This window comes from Musca domestica, unplaced genomic scaffold, assembly GCF_030504385.1.
Source record: "Musca domestica strain aabys unplaced genomic scaffold, Musca_domestica.polishedcontigs.V.1.1 11, whole genome shotgun sequence".
NCBI classification, from domain to species: Eukaryota; Metazoa; Arthropoda; class Insecta; order Diptera; family Muscidae; genus Musca; species Musca domestica.
Genome location: NW_026712133.1, coordinates 9,621,450 through 9,649,232, shown reverse-complemented (window position 1 = coordinate 9,649,232; position 27,783 = coordinate 9,621,450). Strand labels below are relative to the sequence as shown.

General features: G+C 36.2%; 1 protein-coding gene across 1 annotated transcript; it reads left to right on the top strand.

Annotated features, from left to right (window-relative positions):
• Positions 1-1,627: 1,627 nt before the first annotated feature.
• On the top strand, positions 1,628-15,700 carry LOC131800605 (restin homolog; the record flags this gene model as incomplete). Its single annotated transcript, XM_059132116.1, has 6 exons — positions 1,628-1,696; positions 8,995-9,061; positions 9,129-12,904; positions 12,978-13,108; positions 15,022-15,236; positions 15,299-15,700. Coding segments are annotated over 6 exons (4,302 nt in total), but the record flags the coding sequence as incomplete, so codon positions are not given.
• Between the last annotated feature and the right edge of the window lie 12,083 nt (positions 15,701-27,783).

The following is a 27,783-nucleotide window of genomic DNA, read 5'->3' as shown; positions in this document are numbered from 1 at the left end:
CGTTCTATGAGCTTTTTGGTTTTTTTATGAAAGGGCAGTCCTAAGTTTATCTTTGAAGATGATATGATAGATGGCATTGCTAAAATTTTAAACCAAGTCGACAACTTCACTCGAGAGTTACCAGACAGTCGGTCGAATTAGGACCAACTTCTCGCATTCAATACCAAAAAAAAAAAAAACATTGATCGAAATTTATAAACAATATATCGATCAAATGGAAACGATTTAATAACTGATGTTAGAGTCGTTCGAAATTTGTTCGAGACTCTCTCTTAAAAAGTATAGAAATACTTTCACTCACACCGCCTTATTGGCCTTCTTTTTTGATTTTGATTTCTTATCCTTAGCCTGTTTGGAGTTGGCACTCTTGTTGACCAAGACGCATGTATTTAGACCATCCCTTCCGAAATCATGGCTTATCGAGCAACTTCTAGGTTAGCATTTGCATAAGCAATATCTGGAGCCGTATTCTATGTAGACATACATTGGGCATCCCACTGATTGTAAAGGATACTTTTGGTTGGCAGATATATATCATCTTCATAACAGATCTTGCGTTAGCAAAAATGTTACGATGTGTGAAATTTAAAGTGAGTTGGATGCTTGTATCGCTTTCTTCGAGCGTTTTGTTTTTCTAAATCTTGAACCCGATGTGGGGGAGGTACCAAAAGAAATTGTCTATACCATAATAGATCTTGTGTTAATAGAAATATTGAGATGTGCCAAGTCTGAAAGGAATCGGATGTTAATTTCGTGTTTATGATACTCACAAGTTTGACCCTTTTTGAGGGCGGTATCAGAAGAAGTAGACCGATATATTCCATCTTCTCACCAGACCTTGGGTTAATTAAAATATTGTGAATGTGTAATTTGAAGACAATCGGACTCTTACATCACATTTTATAAGAGTTATAATTATTCAAAATGTTGAACCTTTGTGGGGGACGTACTTGATGGAGTGGACCAATAAAAAAATATTGCACCAGACGTAGCACTGATGAAAATTTTGGGACTTGGAAAGTTGGAGCAAAATCGAATCATCCTTTCTTTTTCTGTGCAGTATTTTTTTAACTTCGACTTTTTTTGGGAAGTTACCAGAAGGAGTGGACCAATATTGCCCATCTCCGAACTCGATCTAAGTTTGATAATAATATTATGATGTACCCATTTTGGACCAAATCGGATACTCCCTTCGGACAGACGGACGGATATCGATAGCTTGACTCCTAATGTCCCGAAACGGATTTGATCCAAAGAGACCTAGAGTCTAAAATCGTTATTTCGATGAGGTACGTTTTGGGCGTATCAAATGATATACACCTCTTCTAGCCATATGGCTGAGGGTATAAAAAGGCATTTTGCAGTCCCATACATTTAATTTAGAAATATTGGTTCCAAAAAATTTATAATTTCTTAATGAGTTATTAAATTTATTTCATAAAATTTAATTCAATTAAAATCAAACTATTAATTTATGCCTCATCTTTTACGCCGGATAAATGCAATGCTATTTTTAATTTGATTGGTGAATTTGAGGTAAGTTGGATACTTTCGACATAACATTTTTCGACCCAGTCGACATTTGGACCGACAAATTAATTAATTTATAATTTTTTAAATATATATATATATATCTTATACAAAGCAAGATTTGAGTCTGAATGGACTTAGACTTTGCATTCGCCCAAGATTTCTCGTAAGAAAGAACTAATTCGCCTTTAAAGAACGCGAAAACAAAAAATAATACAAACGACAATAAATTAATGCAAACACGTATTACCTTCGACATACCTATAAATGGAACGATACCATTTCAAATTCTTCAATCAAGATATTTTGCTAGAATGAAACCTGAATCCTTAGCCATACTCAAAATCGAAAGGTTACGAAAAACATGAAATACCTTTCCGGTGGAGGCAATTGTCTGTTTGACAAATTTTCACAATTAAATTCATTTGCCAATGATGTGTACTCCTCCTTTATCTACAAATATGGTTAGTCTATCAAGAATCATTGCATGTAGGATAACGACAAAATTAGAAAACTCGAATAGGGAAAACTAAATAATAAATAATATTTTTTTTTTTTCGGCTTACGCCAAATTATACAAATCCTACTCTGCAACCATGTTAAAATATTACAGTGTGCCATGTTTTAATGAAATGTCGCGTATTTTGTTAATTTTTACCATTTGTAGAGGTACCAGAAGGGAAATATTTCCCCAATTCCATTTTCATAAAAATTTGAAAAGTTATCGTGTGAACCAGCCAGACAAACATTTTGGCCGCATTAACCGTCTGTAGTCACGCGTCTACGTTTTTGAAAGGAAAAAGTTGTAGATTCTTGTAGGTTTTCGTTTGCCGTTATTGGTGTTGAATATCTATGTACATTTACAGAAGTGCTCCTTATAGTTCATAAGTAGCGATCTACTTCCGTCAAATCATGGTTCCCAACTCCTTATGAATAATGAAACATGAAAAGTAAGTACTTACAAAAGGCAGCCGTTCTATTTAGGTGGACCCACCATGCATTCAGGCACTGCTCCGATCACTAATTGTTACATACTATTGGAAAAATCTACATATTTTCTTGGCGGGCACGGAGATTCGAACATGCGACCTTAGGTTTTGTAGTTGGTTGATATTATAAAAGTAGGTTATTTTACCTTGTATAGTTTTAAAGGAATAATTCATTATATTTTTACTTACAAGTAATGCAGGGGGTATGTCGTTGTTATTGTTTTGAATTGTTTACTTTATATATTTTGGTTAGATGTTATAAATATAAGGTTTTATCTAAAAGGTTTTTTTTATATTTAGGATTTCAGATTTTGACTACAGGATTTTTGGATCTATTAGATTCCTCGATATAATTTTGAAGTACTTTTATGCTAAAATATACTAAAAAGTACTAAAAACAAGTTAAAAGGTGTCAGTCGATATGGCCACTGTTATGATTATTCAAATTGTTGACCCTCTATGGAGTAAAGGAATGGGCCAATATTGTCCATTTCGTATCGGACCTAAATAAATTTGATAAAAATATTTCGACGTGCCAGGTTTGGATTATATTGGTTATGTGATAATTTTCAGAAAATCTTAAAGAAATGGTCCAATCTCTACCATCTTCATAACAGATCATTTATTGATAGAAATTTTGAGATATACCAAGTATGAATAGAATCGAAAGTTAATTTCGCGTTTTATGCGCTGCATTCCCCATCTTCGACCTCGATCTAAGTTTGGATCCAAATCGGATACTCCCTTCGAGAGTTATCGCGCGCAGCAGCCAGCCAGTCAGACAAACAGACGGACGGATGGACATCGCTAGATCGATTCCAAATGTCCTGAAACGGATTAGGTCCAAAGAGACCTAGGGTCTAAAACCGTTATTTCGGTGAGGCACGTTTTGGTCATATGGCTGAGAGTATAATAATAAACGTCAAAATATCGAATGTTGGAGTAGAACATGAGCTGTTTCTACCAACATTGTAATTTTTATCAACCGTTTTGGTACTTTTTTTGGAAGTTGCGAATTCGGAGTTCAAAAGAAACTTTGAAACAAAACAAATTAAAAAGTCATAAAAATGTAGACCTCATTTTACAGAATATTGTCTTCTTACCAAAAAATTCAGTAAATCAGAGTGAATTGAGGAATTTTTGACGCTTTCGTACAGTGATTTTTAAAAAATCTTCAGTTAAGTTTTGTAAGTTCAGGTGGTCATTTAAAGACATTTTCATATTTTTAAAGAAACGGGTCTATTCGCACCTTTCCCTCTATGGAAAAAATTTAAAACATTTGTGAACATGGCCGTATTACCCAAATACCCAAGGTCCATGTCTTCAATACAACCAAACAAAAGCAAAGAATTTAAAAAAATAATAATTTTTACAAATGTAGTCATTTTCAGTCTAAATAAAATCACATTTTTATAACCTATGCCATACTATGTAGAGGATATTAAGGCTGCCATTTCATATGTACCTCCTCGAGATAAGCATTTGTGGGGTTTACAGAGAATATTGATCAGCGAAAGATTCTATATCGATTTAGCCATGTACGTTTACTCAAATGTAGAAAATTTTCTGTAGAAATTTTTGTACTGAAAACATGCTTGCAAAAAAATTAAAAGCCATGTAGGTCCGAGTTTTTTATAGGCCCCATAAGGCGTTACCTGCCGATATTTAGTATTAATATTTTAACCACATTATTCAACAGAATTTTTGGTTCAAAGTTGGTATTTGATGTTTACAATAGGTACCATCTTCTACGTCTTCACACAGCCCTCATGGAACTATATCTCCAACTATTTGGTAGTTTGATATTTTGTGTCACATTTCTAACGGAATTGATTAAAGTTAAAGTATTTTAAAGTAATGGGTACCACCTACAGGGACAGACAATTTTATGCGCAGGTCCACGTCGTTGTATATCCTTCATGTAACTGTACCCCTTTATATTCCGCACATATTTTACCGGAATGGTTTCAGAGTTGGTATTTGGAGCTCTCAATGGGATACCTCCTATTTATACAGGTACAGGTTTCCGTATAGGCCCATATCACTGTGCCACCCGATATTCAGTATTTATTTTTAATTTATACCCTAAGCCATATGGCTACAGAGGGTATATATCATTTGATACGGCCAAAACTTGCCTCATCGAAATAATACGAAAAAATCAAATCCAATATTTGCATCAGTGCTAGGTCAGGTCAGGTTCACCCTCACAAAGGGTCAAAAGTTTAAATAATTATAAATTTTATAAAATGAGAAATAAGCTTCCACTCTAAAAAAAGATCTGGTGCGAATATGATCTGGTATCTCCCTCACAAATGGATCAAAATTTTGAATGATAAAATGCGAAATACTGGAAATATATGTGAATAATTTGCAAATTCCAATTTTTTATTTTTATTTGAAAAAAAAAAAAAGTTCAACATTTTAAACTATCCACGGATGTCAAAATATATTTAAATTAACTAACAATTTCTGAGGATATACATCTGTTGGCAAAACCGACTGATACTTCTTAAAATGTTTTTTTTTTTATTTGGTTGTAATACCCTTATAGTAGTAATACCCTTATAACCCTTAATACCCTTATAACAGTACCGCTCCAATACTAAATCTCGACACTTTACATATATATTTTCAAAAGTACTACTTTTATTAAAATACTATTAATGGCTGGTGCTCACGATAGCTCTCGATGGGAGTATCCGATTTGATTCAGATTTGGTACGTCGTTATATTATTGACAAACTTAGATCGAGTTCGGAGATGGGCAATATTGGTCCACTTTTTCTGGTACAACCCACAAAAGGTCGACTTTAAAAAAGAATATGTTACTGCACAGAAATTGAAAAGATAATCCGATTTTGCTCCGACTTTGCAAATCCTAATATTTGCATCAGTGCTAGGTCAGGTGCGAAAATGAATAATATACGTCCATTCCAGCAAGTATCTTCCCATAAAGGGTAAAGATGTTGAATAATTATAACTCTTATAAAATGTGATGTAAAAGTCCAATTGTCTTCACACATCACAATACACTTTATTAACCCATGGTGTGATGTGAAGATGGAATATATCGTTCTACTCCTACTGGTACCTCCCCCACAAAGGGTCCAAGTTTTGAATAACCACGAAGCTCATAAAACGCAAAGTTAACATCCGATTCCATTCTCAATATTTCCATCAATACAAGATGTGTTATAAATATGGTTGAGATCGGACCATTCCTTCTGGAACCTCCCACACAAAGGGTCAAAGTTTTGAATAACCAAAACGATCATAAAATCCGAAAAATGCATCCAGTTCTCTTCATATTTCACACATCCCATTATGTCTACTAATACAAGATCTGCTGTGAAGATGGAATATATCGGTCCACTCCTTCTGGTACCTTCCCCACAAGAGGTCAACATATTGAATACCCATGAAGTGAAGTGAAGTTTACATCCGATTCCATACAGACTTGGTACATCTCAATATTTCCATTAACACAATATATAATATAAAGATGGTAGAGATCGTACCATTTCTTGTAGAACCTCCCCCACATAGGGTTCAAGATTTTGAAAAACAAAACACTCAAAGAAAGTATTTCGCATTATTATTAGCATCCAACTCTCATTAAATTTGTATGAGGTTATTCAGACGAATTAGAGTGTTCTAAATTTTAATTTGGGTGCAACTAATGTATGGGAACTATATCCTAATCTGAATCCTTTTTCCTAAAATTTCTCCTAAATATATTTTGCTCTGCAAATCCCATTGCTAAAGAGTACATATTATGACTTTGCGAAAGCTTATTTAGGACATCGGATGAAAGACATATATGGGAGCTATATCTGAACCGATTTTCACCTAAATTGAAAGACCCTGTTCTAGTCGGAACTAAATCGTGTGATAAAAAATTTAACCTAATAGGACGAACATAACATGATTTTTACATCAAATTAAAAGGAAATACTTCCCATATGTATTTCCTTGTATAACTAAATTTAAAACAATCTGAACCGATTGTTATCAAATTTGACCTGCTTCTTGATTGAATTCGATCGTATGTTCCAAAATTCAACCATCGGACGAAGTTATTAATGAAAGCTTTATCCATATTTGAGCCGATTTTCGCCAATTTCAATAGGGTTCTTCTTTGGTCCAAACGATTGAGCTGCGGACAATAAATGAGATCTGTACTTTGCTAACGAAAATATATGGAAAGTGGGAAAGACGGACATGCATCTATGTAGACCACCAATCAATCTATGTAGATCAAGATCAATCTTGTCTATTAAAATTTAAAAAAGTATGCCAAATATCTTGTTTGATTTGTTAGCAGTAATTTTAAAGCTTCAGGCTTTAGTTCTTCAGATTTGATCAAACTGCTCTATCTCTTTTTTCTCTCAAAAAGAATGTCTCTTAGAAAATGTTTAAAAAATGCAACTAACCTTTATCTCGAAGCCACATACTTAATAAATAGGTCACTTTCATTCGACCATCGCACAGTGGTTGAGGTCATATGGGAACAGCAGCAAAAAATAATTTCAGTGCAGATATCAATATGAATCTTTGGTTATGGTACCTTGATGGGATAAAAATAAAAAAATGTGACAAAATGGATATGGTCGGTGCATGTTTGGGCATGGTCGCCTTACAACGTACCTCCCGAATTAGAGTTATTTGCCCAATTCTCGGCACATTTCCACACCAGATTGTTTTGTTATTTGACAGTTTACATTCTAAAGTGTTAAAGAGTAATCTTACTGAAAATTATTTGGAACGGCCGGTCTTCAGGGGGCCTCAGAAGAAGAAGATGGGTAATAAGATATGTATTTGTTGGAACACGATAATGTTTTCGGGTATGATTTAGTCGAAACTAGACTCCGCGGCCTCCTCCGATAATTTTCCAATCGATGCCGTGGCATATTTTATAATGTCGGGTGCATGTATTAAAATTTTATGTACTGTAGGTGGATGTACAATGGATGTCTATTTGTTAACTCTTTAGCAGTTTTCAGTGCAAAGGCCTTAAATTTTTCGACATTAATATTGTACCCAGAAGACAATGCTTGTAACAATATTGAACACCTCTCAATAACATCTTTGTCAATCCCTGTTATCTCCGCAGAAAAGCTCACATTATTGAAAAATTCTCTCGCAGTATTCCCGTCGTTGGAAGATCCACTGCCTCCAACTTTTGGCTTATCTACAAATGAGCCGATTTCTTCTCGAAATTTCAATTGGATTTTTTCTTTTTTGGAATTGATTTTTTTTTCTAAGTTTTACATAATTTGACATTTTATAATTTCTAGTCTGTAAGACTAGAAAACAGGCTTCAATGTTATTAATTTCTTTTGGGCCTGCATTACATATATAGCATTTAACTGATGATGTCTGAGTGATGATGTAAGCTGTAACTTATGATCAATGTATAATATTTTATTTCCCCTGATAATAGTTGTAGGATTTAATTGGTATATTTTGTCTTTGAAGTACTTTTCTCCTTCAATGGATAATTGAGTCGACTCTTTTTTGAATTGGTACCTAATAGGCATATAGCAGCGACAGGATGTTGGCCGAGGATTTTTCCAAATTATTTTATTATTCTCCGAAGCTTCCGGGCTTATAAAAAGTTGAAGTGGGACATATGATGTTACAAATAAACTTCTATCTTCACAATTATTATTTTCAAATTTCTGTTTGTACTCGCTATGACCCGCATAGAATGTGCTGAAGAACAAAACTGTAACACTACAGCAATAAGACAAACAACACATAACAAGAAAAACGTTACTAGCACCATAAAACTGACAAAATTGCGCCGAAGTCACATCAGTATTTTGGGCATAACATACACACCTGACAAAATCTGAGAGTTAAATTAGCACTTTTAGAATCTTAGGACCATTACCAATAGCGTGAAAAAATCACATTAGAGGATTCTAGGGAAAGACAATTAAAACTTTAACTGAGTGCCAATTTTATGTCAAAATTAATCTTAAAGGCAACTCAGAACACGCACATCTTCTATATTATACACAACTACTACACACACAAATTACTGCACAAAAAATAATTCAATACCTTACTTTTCAGTAATTATGCCAAGATTTGGCATTTTGAAAAGTATTTAATTTTGTAATACAGTTATATTTCCACTCCACTTTTGCACAGACCTCGCTGAAAAAAGAAACTAAAAATATTATCTCTTTTTTATGCTATTCTCAAAGTGGACCGTTAGGATGAAGCCATGATAATTATGTTTTCTAAAAAGCTTAACCCCTCAAGAGATCATGTGTACACATTTGACAATAAATATCTGATTTTAATTTTTTGAATTTCGGCCAATGGCAGCGACTTGTATGGAGGTATATTTTGAAAATCATTTTTGAAGAATAATCTAAGGAAAATCAGTGTACCACGAAGTCTCAGTTTCAGATGCACACACATATATGTCACCAGATCTGACGCATATTTCATTTGACAGGCACAAACACAAGTTTACAAGGAAAAAATTCACGAGTTGGAAACGAAAATAAAGGATCTTTCATCGGGTATGCATTTCCAATTAATAATAGAAAACCTTTTTCACATTCTAATAAATTCTTTTTCCGTGGATAGGAAAACACGTCGCTGACGAGAGCAATGAGCAGCTGAACGAAAAACTTGTCGAACAGTCAAAAGTTTTTGAGACCCAAATATCAGAGACACAAGACGAGATACAACGTCTGCAGGAAAATATCCAATATCTGAAGAAGCAAAATGAGACACTGCAGGCGGAACTGGTGGAAAAGGATCAATCTTTGGAAAAATTCTCTCTCTCGGAATGTGGCATAGAAAATCTACGCAAAGAGTTGGCTATGGTCAAGGAGGAGTCGGAGAAAGAACGCGCACAACTTCAAACTGACTTTGGACTAAAACTTGAGGAAAAATCTCAAGAGATTCAAAATTTGCTGGAACAAATGAAGAATCTCAAATCCTCAGTAAGTAGTGTGGAAAGTGAACGTGCCCATCTGGAGGATGAATGTCGCATACTGCGTGAGGAGTGTAAATCACGAGATACACAGGTGGCCGATGTTTCGGCCCAATTAGCCAAGTTACATGCAGAGTTGTCAATCAAGACTGCGGAGTGTGCAACACTCGATGAGCTCGTTAAAGCCCAACAAATGGGAAGCAGCGAGGAGAAGAATAAACTTGAGGAAAAGACAATGGAAGTAACGAAGCTGAAGCAAGAAGTTGCCACGCTACAGGAAGTTAAAATCGCACTGGAGTCAAATTTGCAGACAGCTACCGATGAGCTCAAGAAGCTGGCGCAAATACAAAGTAGTATCGAGGACAAGCTTAAGGAAGCACTTGCCGAGGATGAATCCAAGAAAACTGCCATGGATGCTTTGGAGAACACCATGAAAGATTTACGCCAAGAATGTGAGAAATTAGTAGCAGAGAATCAACAACTGCAGACCCAAATAAAAACGCTTTCTTCTGATTTCGATAAAGAAAAGTCGGTCAACGAGTCATATGTCAGCCAAATGTCTGAGAAAGAAAACCTTCTAGCCGATATCAAGACCTCTCTTGCAACCGCCCAAGAAACAATTGCAAAATTACAAAATGATTTGGAACAGGCTCATAAAAGCAATGAGTTGGTGGTGGCGGCCAAAAACCAAGAGATAACAGAACTGAAAGGAGAGATAGAAAAATTCCAAAACAAAGTTACCTCTTTGGCTGGCGAGTCGTCGGTGGTCGTACAGCAACTCAGTGCCAAAATAACCAACATTGAAAGCCAAAATAAAAGACTAGAAGAAGATTTAAAGAACTCCAACATCACTATCGAGGACCAGCGCTTAAAATCAATTCAAAAGGATGAACTGATTGCTTCCAAGTTATCCGAACTTAAATCCACAACAACTGCCTTGGAAACTTCCACACAACTTTTGGAGAAACTCAAAAGCGAACATGAAACAGTGCTAAACCGCAAACATGAGTTGGAGGACGAGCTAAAGAAGAGTGAAGAACGCTATGCCCAACAACAACTGGATTTGGGCGACCTCAAGCGCAAATTGGAGAGTGCGAATAGTAAATGCGAAGCCCTCGACCAGCAGAATGAGACACTGCAGCAGGAGATTATTGCAGTGAGATCTTCGAACACCTCGGTTCACAACGAAGTCAAGAAATTGAATGATGAAGTTCAGCAGAAGCAAAATGAAATTGCCACATTGAGTAGTTCAGCTAATGAGGAGCGCATCCGTTTGACGGGACAGATTGAGGAATTACAACAGAAGCTTACCAATAGCATTAAAGATTATACCGACCTAAAAGAGTCGCTGCACAAGTCGAAAGAGGAAATCAACAAAAAATCCCAACAAATCACCGAGCTGGAGGAGAAGAACATCAAACAGGAACTCCTGCTGAGTGACCAACAGCGCCAACAAGAAAATCTGCAAAGCAAATTCGATTCACTCGTGAAACAAAATGAATCACTACAGGCTGACCTTACTTCGCTGCGAACATCGACTACAGACTCGAACACAGAACTCATGAAACTATCGCAAGACTTGGTCAGCAAACAAAAGGCTTTGGATGAACTTGTCGATAAGTCAAGCACAGAACGCGCCGCACTCGAAAGCCAACTACAGGCCAGTCAACAGAGAATCGATGGCATGTGTAGCCAAGTGGAGACCTTGACCCAAGAACTCAAGAATGTGACCGAAGAAAGCTTCAGTCGTTACGAACAACTCAAACAGGCCGAGGAAAAATGCGGCAAACAGGAGTTGGATATGGGTGATCTGCAACGCAAACTTGATAGTTTTGTGAACAAGTGCGAAAGTCTCGAAGAACAAAACAAAGCTTTGCAAAACGATCTGGCGGCGTTACGCCAAGGATCCGCAGGATCGAATGCCGAAATCGTAAAACTTACCGAGGAATTGTCACAGCGGCAGAAACAACTTCAGGAGCTCACCGATAAGGCCAACAACGAGCGTCTATCTGCAGAGTCCCAACTGCAAGAGGCTAAACAAAGTATAGAAAGTCAGCAGCATGAACTGGAGACTCTTCGAAGTCAACTAAATACCTTAGAAATCGCCAAAAAGGAACAGAGTGAAGCTTTTGAAAATGCTAAAAAGGAATTGGAGGCAAAGTGTCAAGCCGAAATTAGGGAACTTAAGGAGGCGGAAGGGGCAAAACAAAGATCTATCATTGAGAGCTTTGAGGCTCAACTGAAAAACTCCGAACAATCAAAATCAACATTGGATGAAGCAATTTCCAGTCTTCAGAAACAAATACAGCTGCTACAAGATGAGTTGCTCAAGTCACAGTTGGATTTCAAGGCCAAAGAGGGTGATATGCAGAAGCAAATTGCAGCCCTTAAAATCGAAAAGGACCAACTGTATTCGAACTTACAGAAGGCGCAAAATGATGGCTCCTCGGCCGTTAGTGATTTACAGCAGGAGAATACAAGACTTTTGCAGAGCATAGAGAAACTAACGCAAGATCTAAAAGACAAGGATTCGCTGGTTATCAAAGCTACCAGCGAGGCGGAGCAATTGCGCATTCTGCAATCGAATACAAAGTCCGAACTAGACTTGGAATTGCAAAAACTTCGCAATGCCCTGGAACTGTCCTCCTCCGAATCGGAACACAAGGCCAAAATTGTGGAAGATAGCAACAGAAAGATAGAAGAACTCAAGTCCATGATCGCGTCTTTGAAGACATCCAATGAAAACATATCCGCCACAAACGCCCAACTAGCCGAAGCACTGGAAATTCTCGAACAAGAGAAATGTGAAACCGCCCATATATTTGAAATATTCGAAATGGAATCTGATCAAAATGTTGAAAAACTCATCGAGAAATTATCCCATTTAAAAGAAGAACTTGCCACTACCCAGCAACAGCTACGCACAAAGCAGGACGAACTACGGGAGAAGGAAGAACATTTAGCTACAAGCAATTTGACACTGCAACAAACTCAAACATCACTTAACGAGGCACAAACAAATGTACTCCAAACGTCGACTCAACTCAATGAGTTGCAACAAGCCAATGCAGAGCTAAAGAAGCTGCACTCGGATATGGAGGAGAAGCTGAAACAACAAAAGGAATTTGAACAACAGCTCGAAGAGTATAAGAAGATAATCGACGAAATGGATGACACATCAACTGAGAAAAATGATCAACTGCAACAGTTACAAGCACAAATTGTCCAATTGCGGGAGGAACAGTCGAAGGCTGTGGAAAGAGAACAAAATCTCCATACCGAATGTGCCACCTTACAACGAAAATTGGAAGTAACCGAAATGGAAAAGACCAAGGAGATAGTAGCTCTGAAGCAGCGTATTAGTGATCTACAGTCCATTGGCAATCTGAAGCAAAATGGTAGCGGATTAAGTTCCGTTCAGGGGGTAAGTTTGAAAGCTACAGGAAATCTGGTGTTAATTTTGTAATGCATGTGTGTTTTGTGTTAAATCGTTTTAGGATACTGAAAATGGCGACAGTGCAGCTCAAATAAGTTTTCTAAACTCCATCATAGCTGATATGCAGAAGAAAAATGATACACTAAAGGCCAAGATTGAAGCATTAGAAGCATTGCCAATGGACTACACCAAGTATGTATCATAAAGTTTGAACTATTTATATCATATTGGTTTTTGTGTTGATGGTAATGTTCATACCGGTTTCAATGGTATTTTCGAGTTGTATCATTTATTTGTTGTTGTTGTTGTAGCAGCTCATACTGCTGTGTTCGTTCTGATTATTCTCTAATCTCGCGAGCTGTATTGGTTGGGGCCTGTATCACGAGTTAGATGAGTAGGTCTGGTTGGGCAGTTAAAAGTTAAAGATGTAGCAGTTAAAAGATGTAGATGTCATGTAAGCCACGTGCAAAACACCATTCAGATTAATTGCATCAAATAATAATCTCCTACAGGACCGCTTCAGAGTGCTGTTTAATGCACATGCCTCTCTTATGCCTCTGTACCTCTGCCTGCGCGGAAGTTGCCATCCACCAGATGGAGATTGGGATGGCGATGGTTATATTACATCGAATGCATACTATTATGCCGCCGCACTAGTAAGATCCTAGCCTCCTCATGTAGATAGCGGACATGTGATGACGTGATATCGGTCTGTATGAATAACAATTTGAATATTGCCTGGCTTCAGTATATGTACCACCCTGCCCATTTTGCATCGGGAACTATTAGAGTAGCCAGTTGTTCTTTAGTGGGAAATCTGAACTATATAAAAACGAATGAGTTACCTATAGAGTGATTACAAATTAACATAGATAGACGGACGAACGAACATACATAGGTAGATCGACTCAGCTCGGCGAGATAGGAAGATCCATATATAGTTTCCTATGTCGAAGACCAATATTACACTGTTACACAATTTTTGGCCCAATCAAACTTATAATACCCCCAACACATAATGTTGTAGGGTGTAAAAACAAATGAATGGGAGCAACAAACTGCTTTCATTTGAATGTATCTCTGTTTTTTGGGAGACCTACGTTATGGATGGTACATTATTGGCAATTTGTGTACTGTTTATCCACTGAGAAGAATAAAACAACAACTTAGAAGCCAAAAATCAAATAATACGTTTGTAAAAAACTCTTTCTGAAACCCTTAATATACCTAAAATTAGGACCTACAAAATTTTGAGAGATTCTTAAAATATTTAACATTCGAGAAAGCCGTTATATATGGTCCATATCTAATAGTGGACCCATCATTACAAAATATATCTTCAAATATTTTCAAAATTCCTAAAATTAGGAGGTACAGTAACATGGATTCTATACCAAATAGCGGAGCAGTCTTAACGTTTTTTAGCAAGGAGAAATTATATCTACTTAGTACTCTAAATGTCAAATTACACATGATTTGGCTTAAAATTGTGGTCAAAACATTCAAAAAAGAAAATAAATACGTAACGCTATAAGGGGCTATACCGAAATGGTAATATGATTGTCTGAGCAAAATTTCAAAGAAATAGAATGATTCCCTGAATTAATCTCCGTTTTTGAGGATCTAACCCCATTATGCGTCGAGCTATCAATGTGCTCAGTCAGCATTATGTCCCTCCGATTGTTACATAGGACGGAATAACATAATTCATAAATGTACTCGTTTACGGTTCCACACTTGACCGCTACCCCACAACATTCCATGTATTGGTCACTGGAGTCAAGCTCAGAACAGATATTGGGGTGACGAATTGTGGTGAAGATAGCTATATCATCGAACATAATATTGTAATCATTTTATTTATATATTGCAACGATTAGAGCTATAGCAAAATCGGCTACTCGCTTCGAAAATTATTTTCCGGACCAGTCAAGCAGACAATCTGACTTGACTTAATCGACTACAAATATGTGGGTTAATTTTTAGCCAATACCAAACATTTTTAACAACAAAACTGGTTAACAAGATCTAAGGAGCTTCTGTTAATTTCCCAAAGACTATAATTCACTCTTAACTTGAAATTATCTTTACTATTATACTTATAGACCACATGCATTCGACCTGATAGCCAAGCGTAAACCGGCGCCCCGTGTATTTTGTGATATTTGCGATGAATTTGACAAACATGAAACCGAAGATTGTCCGCTACAGGCTTCTGATGATAGGCCCTACACACCTCCACCAAGGGCAGAGAGAAACAACAATGAGCCGAAAGAAAGAAAATTGCCCGAACCAAGAAAGTATTGCGAATCATGCGAAGGTACGTGTTTTGCCCTCCAATCACATATTTCTAAACTAAAAGCTATTTTAAATTTATTTCAGTTTTCGGACACGAAACCGGCGAATGTGATGATGAATGTTACTAGTATAGTCTTTATTTTAATATAACTGCATGTATCTAGTTTAATATTTATGAAAACTCCTTTACAATCAATGTCTCCAACCGATTCTAAAGACAAACATCCAAACTAAGAGATGTAATTGTGATTTTATGTAAAATCTTTTGATGTTTGTCACACATTTTGTGCTTTTGTTTTTATGTTTTTAATTTCATTTGTTCTTTCGTTTTAGTTTGTACAATTAACAATAAATGTTATAAATTCAGTTCTGTTTTGTTGATGTGCATCATTTCTAAATTATAAACTATTTTGATTAAGAACAATTATTAGAAAAATATCAAATTCAAAACTACTAATAAATAAATTCTTTTTCAACTCATGGGAATTTAAATCTTTTTTTATCGAACGCAGTAAGTTATCGTACTCAACAGTGTCAAAAACTCGATCAAGGGCTATTTAATTTCAAGTTTACAAATCCATCAAATTTGTAAAAAACAAAAGAAGATATACAAATACAACTACGATAAAGGATTAAAAAACTATAGGCTTCCCTAACCCATCCTTCAGTAAACAATGTTATTTACCGCTACCAAAATAAATAAAATAAATATGCAAATCTGTTTTATAAAATAGATGTAAAACATTGTCATTTTTTACAATCTTTCATTGTAGATTTTCGTAGATCAAAAATTGAGTCTAATAAGAAAGGAACCATGGGCTCAATTCTTTTTCTATGAAAATGTGCCGCAATCCCTGTTTTATGCGACAGTGTACAATTCAAATTTGGTGCAATAGTAAATATGCTCCGTTTGCTTTCTGAACCCCGGGTTCGATTCTCCAGCCAGACATAACATTAAAAAAAAAAACAGCTAAGTAGTCTAGCGTAACTATAAAAATATATAAAAAATAAAACTACTACCAATAACTGTCGCGAAAAGTACTTCCGTGATTGTTATAACACCAAAAATGTTCACTTCTAAATAAATGTTTGAGATTTGGTATGAAAGAAAATCTTAGTCACATTATAAACTGAATTTTATCGAAAAATTAAAATATTTTAAAAAAGTGTTAAATAAACAAAGTTGTTTTGTTTATTTATTTTGCATTTTTTATTAGTAAATTTGAAGTTCATTTCATTTATTTCATACAATTCAATATAAATAAGCCAACATGGCCAAAATCTAAAAAAAAAAAAAAAAAAAAAAACTAAATAAATAACAAAAATTATAAACGAATAGTAAAATATATACAAAACAAAATAATAATAAAAATTTAAATTTAGTAGCAACTAGACCCTCAGACAAAACTCCTCTACCAAGCTGAACAACAGTTTAGCAAGGTAGAGAGGAAAAAGGCAAGAGGCATCAATACACTTAAGCGCTAATCATCACTCGTTACCAACCGAGCGAATGTAGCTACTACAAGTATAGCAAAAAAAATCCTTAAAAAAGAAAAAAACAATAAAATTATGTACTACATGGAAAATAAACTACCATAAAAATGGCCCCCAGCCAATAACTAAAAAGAAATAACAAAATATAACCCGCAACCAGAAACTCAATGAACAGACAAATAGGAAGGAAGGATGCTGAAGGACCAATCCTAACAAAAACAAATGCTCCAAACAAACATTTTACTGTTTAAAAATAAGGTACATAAAAATTTCGCCGGAAAACTGGAAGGTCTCAACAAATTGATTTATATAGAAATGAAAACACACGTTGTTTAACAAAAGAAAGGAATGGCACTCCCAGAAAATGGACGACATATGCAGAAATGTCGAATCTATGCACATTATAAGCAACAGTACGTTTACGTTGTAGAGGACTTAGAAAACCCAGTCGGTTTAAATTGTCCATTCCATTGTATATACCTCAAATAAATCTTCATAACCAAGGTTAACCCGGAAAAAAGCTCTAACGTAAACATGCCTCAAGTCTCACAATCATAGTCAAAAGTTTTTCTATTTTCATTAAATACTTATGTGTTGTATCTGAAATAACATCAAAACAATAGGAAATAAGCAAGATTTCCCTTCACAAAAAAGGCAACTGGAAATAAATTGAATATGATTTTTGGAGCATATTTTTATTTTGGGGTGTAATGCATAATCATGCCACGGGAAAATCTGGGTTAACATCTAAACAATTTATACAAACAACAAAATCATCTGCTAAACCATTAACATGTATGTATGTACACTGCTATCCAGTCGGCAAGATTGACCAAAAACATTGCCTTTGTCTTAGAAACATTTGCTACAAGATAATTATTACTCAACCAACGTAAAATATGACATAATATTGTATTTATGTTTTTCTATAACTAATCTCTCAGATTGTACATTAAAAAATAAATGAATGTCGTCCGCTTGCAAAAAACTTCCAATGTCATTGACATATGAAACAAAAGGAGTTGAATTTAGAAGCTATGATCGGATTGACCTGCAATTTTTACCACAGGTAGGTATTTTTAACCTGATTACGGCAAAGTAACTTTTTTTGTGCGGGAAAGCCCCGGTTACACGGTTATCGAGCCGAAAGTTCGGAAACAACATCAGTTCTACGTAACCAATATCTAAAAATATTGGTATTATGAAAAAACTTATGAAAATACCCATCCTAACAAGTTGGCATATGATGGGGTTACTGGAACCGGTTCCGGAGTAATGATCGAAAATTGGTATTTTTGTACCAGTACTTTTTTTAAAAACCCCTAAAAACTCGAAAATGAAACCACTATAGAGTATTAAAATCTGCATATATAGCCAACACTATTGCCTTTCCAAAATTGTGTCATACGTGTTGGTATCTCTTTTGGTTCCGAAAATATTAGTGATAGAAGTTATTAATTTGCGATTTTGTCCAGTAATATGTATTTAACCTTTACAGCGTTTTTAAGCAGGCGACCTTCGGCCGGGCTTGGAATTTAATCCTCTGGAGTATGTCCAATACCGGCTAGGCGATCAATATTTTTTTTTTTCTAAATATTGTAATTTTCGTAAGTAGATAACCTTCGGCCGGGGCTTTAGATTTTCTCCTCTAGCGTATGCCCAACACCGGCTACGTAATCCATAATTTTCTACACTTATATTTATAAAACATTCTCTATTCTAATTAAAATATTTTTTTTTAATTCACTTTTAATTCTTAATACTAAATTGCAAATTCTATATAACAAAAAAGAATAACAAAAACAAAAAAAAACAATATAACCGTTAAAAAATATTTTTCTACGGTTATATGCAGAAAGTGCCACCTTGAGGTGACGGCACAAATCCTCTATAGTATTGGTGTGATGCGCCGTTTCGGAATCCACAAAATGCTCAGAATGGTTGACTTTGTGATGGGTATACCCCTTTTCATACAAGGTGTTATAAGCCCACAAAAAAGATAATATTTATTCTAATAAAAAAATGTCAAAATATTATATAATCTTACCTTCAAAAATAATTACACAGCCGGGTCTTACATACTTTCAATGCTCTGCCACCGGGCTAGAACCCACTATGTACTACATATACCAATTTTTAGACAAATTCGTGAAAAAAATCATCAACATATCGAATGTCGGCAGGTACCGTTATATGAGGGCTACAACAAAAATTTGGACCTATGCATACAATTTTTCGCCACCGGAGCTAGAACCCATTCTGACTAACAAATACCAATTTTTAAACAAATCCGTGAAAAATTTTGCAAAAATCATCAAAATGCCGAATATCGGAAGGTATCGTTATATACAAGGAAGGTACCTATACATACAATGTTTCTTCACACGAGCTAGAAACCATTATGACACACCAATACCAATTTTTAGACAAATCCGTGGAAAATGTGGCAAAAATCATCAAAACGACGCTCTACGTCAAATAATGTGGGCTGTGTCGTGATTTCAACAGATAAACAGACGCACATCGTTGAATCGACTTAGAATTTTATGCTGATTATGAATATATATACTTTATGGGGTCAATGACGAATATTTAGGGAATGACAAAGTTAATATACCCTCCTTTCCAAGGTGGAGGGTATAACTAGCCAATTTTTAGCGGTACTTTTCAGGTATTCCCTTTCCACCTACATGCGTAGAAATTCTTTGAATCTTGATTCCCTTTCTATCTAACGTAGTTTTAAGTCAACACCGAATTCAAAACAAATCAGATTAGCAAACCCGATACAAAACTGGACTTCACTCAAAACTGCTTTCATAAGTAATGAATATAAAACCTATATCTTCGGAAGTACAAGATATATCAACACGTATGGCAATAGTGTTGGCTTTAATATGGTATGTAGATTTTAATACCGTATAAGGGACGATTTTCCAGTGTTTGGGGTTTTTCAAAAAGTACTGGTACAAAAATAAAAATTTTCTTGTATTACTCCGGCACCGGTTCCAGTAACTCATATGACCACTTGTTGGATAGGATAAATTTGGGTATTTCCCTCACAAAAAAAAATACTTCGCCGTAATCAAGTTAAAAAAAATCCGTAAAAATCCGAGCATAACCCCTAAACTCAACTTAAGCCCAAGAACACAACTATCACCTATATCAATTGCTTCTCTAATCAGGTAGGTTAGGTCTACTAAAAGAAAGGATTTTAAGCTAAAAACAAGTAAAAAACAGTAAGTTCGGCCGGGCCGAACTTTGAATACCCTCCGCGATTTGGAACGGATTTGGAAAGTTTCGAAAAAGATAACATTCGCCAAAAATTCTGTTAACATCTTAAAAATACCGAATATAGCCGTTATATTAGGGCCTGTACGACTGGACCTACATAGGCATTGTTTGTCATAAGCCATTACCATATTCAAATTCTAAATTTAAAATAAACGGTGAATAATGTAGCTAAAATCATCAAATTCCGTATATAGAGAGGTACCGGTATATCGGTGCTATACGAAGACCTGGACCTGTATAAAAAAATTTCTGTCACAGTCTGTAGCTGGCTTACTAACTTCAAATACGACACCTCAAACAATTTCGGTGAGTATTATACCTAAAATCGTTAAAATACCGAATATAGTGAGGTACTGATATATGGGGCCTATAGACAATTTTCTGTCACAGACTGTAGTTCCCATTACGAACTTTTAAAAGATTAAGAGAATAACACTTGTGCGTTTGTCAGGATTTACTTTAATGGAACATAAAACGTTTATTGATTTAATTCATATTACGAAAATATAAAATAACAAAGGAATTGTTCGATGTGAAAACATAAAATAATTTAAAAAAACTAAACGAAATGGAATGCGCGTATGCGCTACGACGTCTATGCAACAACTGCTCGCCAATCCGGGCTGCTGCTACGTCTTCCTCTTCTCTTCGTTAAAAATTAATTCGATTTTGCATAGTTGCAAATTATCGTACTCTTACAGTCGGCCATTCTGTCGATCAATCGTCCTCGATTGAAACTTCTTCTTTGAATCCGCTTTCACTATTGTCGTCATCGTTGGGTGGTAGGGTACACCATTGTTTTAATTTATCAGATGCGTGAATTGATTTATAATGACGTTGTTTTCGGTTAGCACCTGGTAAATCTTCAATAACATATCGATCGTTTTCTAAAACGTGCGTTATTATAAAAGGACCTTTATATAGGGGCTCTAACTTTCTAGAATGTCCAGTAGCTGTTGGTTCGTTTTCTATTAAAACCAGATCACCTTCCTTATATCGTGTTGGGCTCGCATGACGTTTATCGTACCGTTGTTTCGCGACTTGTCGTTGCTGGTTAATTCGATTAGCTGATTCGTCTCGTATTCCCTGCATGTGCTCTTCATCAAATGTTTCGCTGTGATGCAACGCTAATACTAATTTGTTCTGTAGTATATCTCTAGGTTGATACGCGAATAATAATTCTTGTGGTGTACGACCAGTAGTTTTGTTTTTCATTGTATTTATTGACCATTGGATCCGTCGTATTTGTTCGTCCCATCGTCTATCTTCTTTCACCATTGGTAGGAGCATTCCAAGTATTGTACGGTTTGTTCTTTCGGCGTGACCATTCGCTCTAGGTGTTCTTACTGCGTTAAGAATATGTTTAATATCATTGTCTTGACAAAACCGATGGAAATCTTTGGAGGTGAAAGACGTTCCTCGGTCCGTTATGATGCGTGTTGGGAATCCAAAGTATTCACTGATTTCTTTTAAAATGTTTATTACGTACTTGGTTGCTGTACTCCTTACTGCCCTTACTATTGTAAATTTTGTAAATGCGTCCACGATGACCAATATATGTTCGTTTTGCTTAGAACTTTTAGGAAACGGCCCTAAGTGATCCATATGCACAGTATGGAATGGGATCGGGGTTATGTTGTTAAAATGATACTCTCCTTCGCGTTTTCCGCCAACGTGTTTGTTGTATGCACACTCGATACATGACTTAATATACGACTTAACAAAGTTTCGCATTCGAGGAAACCAGAAGTGTTGAGTTAGCCCTTGTATCGTTTTTTCAAGTCCTAAATGACCAGCATTATCATGTTGTTCTTGAACTACCTTCCAGCGTATTGCTTTAGGAACTACCCACAAAAGTTTATTGTTTATTTTCCGGAACAATCTTCCATTTTCAATGATATATTCGCTGCATAACGTTTTTTCTTTGGCGATAACTCCGTCGACTATTTTCCTTATTTTCTCGTCCTGAAGTTGCATTGAGAATAACCAATCTTCTTCACTTACGGTGGTTTTTGATATACGCATCGATGCTGTTTCGGTTTCATTCGGTTTCTCATATGGTGCTCGGCTTAGAGCGTCAACGTGTTCCATTTTTGATGATGCTCGGTGTTCTATTTTGACGTCAAAGTCCTGTATACGTAGCCACCATCTCGCAATTCGGGGTATTAATTCCTTTTTCTGCATGGTCGTTTTTAATGCACTACAATCAGTAATTACCGTTATTTCTTTGCCGTATATATAATATTTAAACCGTTCCAACGTTTCGACAACTGCCAATGTTTCAAGTTCGTAACTATGATAGTTTTTCTCCTCATCGGTCGTTGATCTGCTGTAAAAAGCTACAGGTTTCCACACATCGGTTTCCTTCTGCATCAATATTCCGGCAATACCTATGGAGCTTGCGTCCGTATGAATCTGGTGTTCACTATTCATGTTGTACGCTACCAAAATCGGGTTGGATGTCAAATACGTTTTTAATTCGTGGAATGCCGCTTCCTGCTTCTCACTCCAATAAAACGAACAATCCTTCCTCAATAATACACGTAGAGGTTCTGAGATGACTGCGTATGCGGGAACGAATTTACGAAAATAACTGGTCAATCCAAGAAATTGTCGTACGGCTGTTATATTTGTGGGGGTTGGAAATTCAAGAATTGCTGCCGTTTTCGCCTTCCCTGGGCTTAGACCGTCGGAGTGTAGTTTATGACCAAGAAATTCTATAGATTCGTTTAGGAATGTGCATTTTTGGAAATTCAGCGTTAAATTTAGTTCTCGTAAGACTGAAAATACTCTCCGCAATTTGTCCAACATTTCGCCAATACTATTACTTCCCACAACGATATCGTCCATATAGTGGAATACATCTCCGTCGCGAGCTCTCTCGCGGATTAGTGCCATTAAACGCTGAAACACTGCCGGCGCGTTCTTAAGTCCAAAAGGCATTCGTTTAAATTCGTACAACCCATCTGGTGTCACAAATGCAGTATACATTTTACTATTATCGTCCATCGGAACCTGGTAATATCCGCTGTTCAGGTCCAGGACCGTGTAGTATTTGAATTGGTTTATCTCTTGCAGTCGTTCTTCGATATTTGGAGTTGGAAATATCTCCTTTACTACGTGCTGGTTTAATTTTCGATAATCGACGCATAATCTATCCTGGCCGTTTTTCTTTTTTACAAGTACAATTGGGCTGGCATACGTGGACGTAGATTTTGTTATAATATCGTTCGCTAAAAGTTCATTTATCATCGTTTTTACTATTTCCTTTTTCGGTTCGGGTATTCGGTATGGCCTGGATACAATAGGTTCCTTTGTCGTCAATTCTATTTTCATTTTTAATTCGTTCGTTAATCCGATTTCGCTGATGTCTCTTCCCATAACATTTCTATACTCGTTTATCAGTTCACACAACATAATCCGGATATCTTCGTCGTTTACTCCACAATTGATTTCAGATAAGGCAATCGGTTTTCGTTCCGTTTTCCGTGTCGTGAATACTTTGGCGTTTTCTAATCGTTGCTCCTTATCATTTACTATCAGCTGTATTTCATTGTTCGTAAAAATGTCTTTTCCAAGAATTAAGTCCGGGGTAAAAATATGATCATCCGCAACGTAAAGTTCTGCCGTAATTTCAATATCATCAATCGTAAGTTTTGTTGTCAAGACTTCTTCGATTACACACGTTCCACCACAAACTCCACTGATACGTAACTTGCATTTTCTAATGTCGACTCCTAGCTTATACGCGACTGTTTTATGGATCATGCTGCATTCACTACCGGTATCAATCAAGGCATCGTATGTAAAACCATTTATGGTGACAGGTTTATGGTTGAGTACTTTACGTACGCTACAAGTTTTTGTTTCTGTACGTCCACAATGTGTCGGTGAATTTTTAGGATGAACTTTGTGACAATCTCGGCATCGTTCTCTTCGCGGTGGTTTTGGGCATTGACTGGAAATATGTCCTGGTTCGGAACAATTGTAGCACATTACCTTTGGGTCCGCTTTCTTACGCTTATCGACATCCTCCTTGGTGTACGGATCGCGTTTCCCTGTTGAAGACATTAGATTTGACCTGTTGCTACAATTAGCGATGCTCGCAAAATATTGTCCTGATGCTTCACGTAACCCTCGCATTGCTCGAAACCGTATTGGTGCAATTGCTTGCTGTAGCTCACGATGCTTCAATCCGTCACGAGTATATTTCACTGCCGCTGTTTCACTGATACCATACCGTCTTCCCAGTGCGCTCATTCGAAAACAGTATTCGCTGATGGATTCGTCTTGCCGTCGTACGGTTGATGTCATTTTAAAATGAATATCTGCTTCATCCGCGTTTGTGCTGAATTCCTCCATTAAGGCGTTTGCTAACTCATTCCACGTTCCGAAAAATTCTGGAGTCGAATCAAGCCATAACTTTGCTGGGCCTTTTAACTTTCTATACACGGCGAGTAGCAAAAGAGTTTCTTCACACTCGTAGGCTTGTGCTGCTTTCTCTACTCTATCGATGAATTGTTCTACGCCGAATGTTGAATCCTTTGTTGGATCGTACTCCGGTAAGATTTCCGCCATTTCTTGTACACTGTACGTTCTCTGGATGGGCTCGTAACTCGGTTTCTGGGTAAGAGCTGATTCATTCACCTTGGACTCGTTGCTTTCGTTTGCTGGTAAATCGACGATGGGTGTTGTTACTTGACGTTGTTGTTGTATGATTGACATCACATTTTCCATCATATCTTTTAAAGTATTAATTTGGGATTGTATTGACACTTCCTCCTCTACGCCATCAATATCTTCACACTCGACCTCATCGCTACCTAAAGCTCTAGATAACCGTTCGACCAGTTCACTTTTCTTTCCCATCGTGTCTAATTTTCTTTCGCGAAGTAACCGTTTTAATGTATCAACTTTTAATGATGTTATTTTCGGCATGTTGTTTCGTTTTGATCTCTTTTTAATTGTCCCTCCGTTTACTAATCGTTTAGCCTTTTTCGTTTTCCGTCCGTTTTTATTAGTTGTTTATGTTCGATAATTATCGTTTTTTTTTTTTTTTTATTTCGTTTCGTTCCTATTTATTTTCCATTTGAGTCGTTTTGCTTTCGTTTCCAGTTACGTTTGAGTTGTTGCACTTCATATCACATTTTCTGTTGTTCGTTATTTCTTTGTTGGTACGTTATCCTCTCTTTCCTTTTATATTCTTCCAAATCGTTATACCGTTACTTTGCATTCCTCACGTAGGCGATCGATCACATTATGAAGTTCTTAAACGTATATATGTTCGTGTATGTTCACAAAAAATTTTATACATATGTACGTATATGATTTTTTTATGCAACAATGCGTTTTCCGTTTATAGTTTTTTTTAGAACTTCTTTTTTTTGGAATACGACACAATTACGTTTTTTTTTTTATACCCTCCACCATACTATGGAGGGTATATTAACTTTGTCATTCCGTTTGTAACTCCTCGAAATACTCATATCAGACCCAACAAAGTATATATATTCTAGATCAGCGTAAAATTCTAAGTCGATTTAGCGATGTCCGTCTGTCTGTCTGTCTGTCCGTCTGTCTGTCCGTCTGTCTGTCTGTCTGTTGTAATCACGCTATCTTTCGAATGAATTGAGATAGGTGGCTAAAATTTTGCACACATGTTTATTTTTCCAGTAGGCGGGTTAAGTTCGTAAATGGGCGATGAAGGTCCACGTTTTCATATAGCCCCCATATAACGGTACCTCCCTATATTCGGTATTTTGATGATTTTAGCGACATTATTCACGGGAATTGTTTCAAATTTGGTATTTGAAGTTCAAAATGGATACTACACCCTAAGACGGAAAATTATCCGTGCAGGTCCACGTCTTGGTATAGCCCCCATATAACGGTACCTCCCGATATTCGGTATTTTGACGATTTTAGCGACATTATTCACCGGAATTGTTTCAAATTTGGTATTTGAAGTTCAAAATGGATACTACACCCTAAGACAGAAAATTGTCTGTGCAGGTCCACGTCTTCATATAGCCCCCATATAACGGTACCTCCCTATATTCGGTATTTTGATGATTTTAGCGACATTATTCACCGGAATTGTTTTAAAATTGGTATTTGAAGTTCGTTATGGGAACTACAGTCTGTGGCAGAAAATTGTCTGTGCAGGTCCACGTCTTCATATAGCCCCCATATAACGGTACCTCCCTATATTCGGTATTTTGATGATTTTAGCTACATTATTCACCGTTTATTTCAAGTTTCGAATTTGAATATGGTAGTGGCTTATGACAAACAAATCCTATGTATGTCCACGTCGTATAGACCCCAAAATAACGGCTATATTCGGTATTTTTAAAATTTTAACAGAATTTTTAAGGATTTTATTTTTTGAAAATTTCCAAATTCGTTGCAAATGGTGGAGGGTATTAAAAGTTCGGCCAGGCCGAACTTACTGCTTTTTAACTTGTTATTATTATTTCCGATAGCCGTGAGCGCGTTTAATATATGTGGATATTAAGATCCCACTTCTGAACTAAAAGATTAAGAGAATAACACTTGTGCGTTTGTCAGGATTTACTTTAATGGAACATAAAACGTTTATTGATTTAATTCATATTACGAAAATATAAAATAACAAAGGAATTGTTCGATGTGAAAACATAAAATAATTTAAAAAAACTAAACGAAATGGAATGCGCGTATGCGCTACGACGTCTATGCAACAACTGCTCGCCAATCCGGGCTGCTGCTACGTCTTCCTCTTCTCTTCGTTAAAAATTAATTCGATTTTGCATAGTTGCAAATTATCGTACTCTTACACTTTAAATGTGTAATTTGAAACTACTCCGGTGAATAATGACGCTAAAATCATCACAATACCGAATATTGGGAGGTACCGTTATATGGGGGCCATACGAAGACGTGGACCTGCATAGACAAATTTCTGCCTTAGGCTGTAGTATTCATTACCAACTTCAAACACCAAATTTCAAACAATTCCGGTGAATAATACCGCTAAAATCATCAAAATACCGAATATCGGAAGGTACCGTTATATGGGGGCTATACGAAAACGTGGCCCATTTACAAACATAACCTGCCTACTGGCAAAATAAACATGTGTGCAAAATTTTAGACTTATTTCTCAATTCGTTCGAAAGATAGCGTGATTACTACAGACAGACGGACAGACAGAACGACGGACATGGCTATATCGTCTTAGAATTTTACGCTGATCAAGAATATATATACGTTGTTGTGTCTGACATGAATATTTCGAGGAGTTACAAACGGAATGACAAAATTAATATATCCTCCATAGTATGGTGGTGGGTATAACAAGTAAAAAGGTATCGGCCGGTTTTGCCGACAGATGTATACACTCAGCCAATGTTCGATTTTTTTAAAATATTTTGAATTCTGTTATGATTATTCAAACTCTTGAACCCTATGTGCCATCTTTATAACAGATCTTGTTTTGATAAAAATATTGAGATGTACCAAGTCTAGAATGGAATCGGATGTTGATTTCGCTTTTTATGAGCTTTTCATGGATATTCAAAATTTTGAGCCTTTGTGGAGAGAGGAGAGGACCGATATGTCTCACCTTCACAACAGATCTTGTGCTAGCAAAAATGTTTGTATGTGTGAAATATAAAGAGAACCTGATGCTTATTTCGGTTTTATAAACGTTTTGGTTATTCAAAACTTTGACACTGTGGGGGAGGTGCCCGAAGGAATGGTCCGATCTCTACTGTCTTTATAACAGATCCTGTGTTGATAGA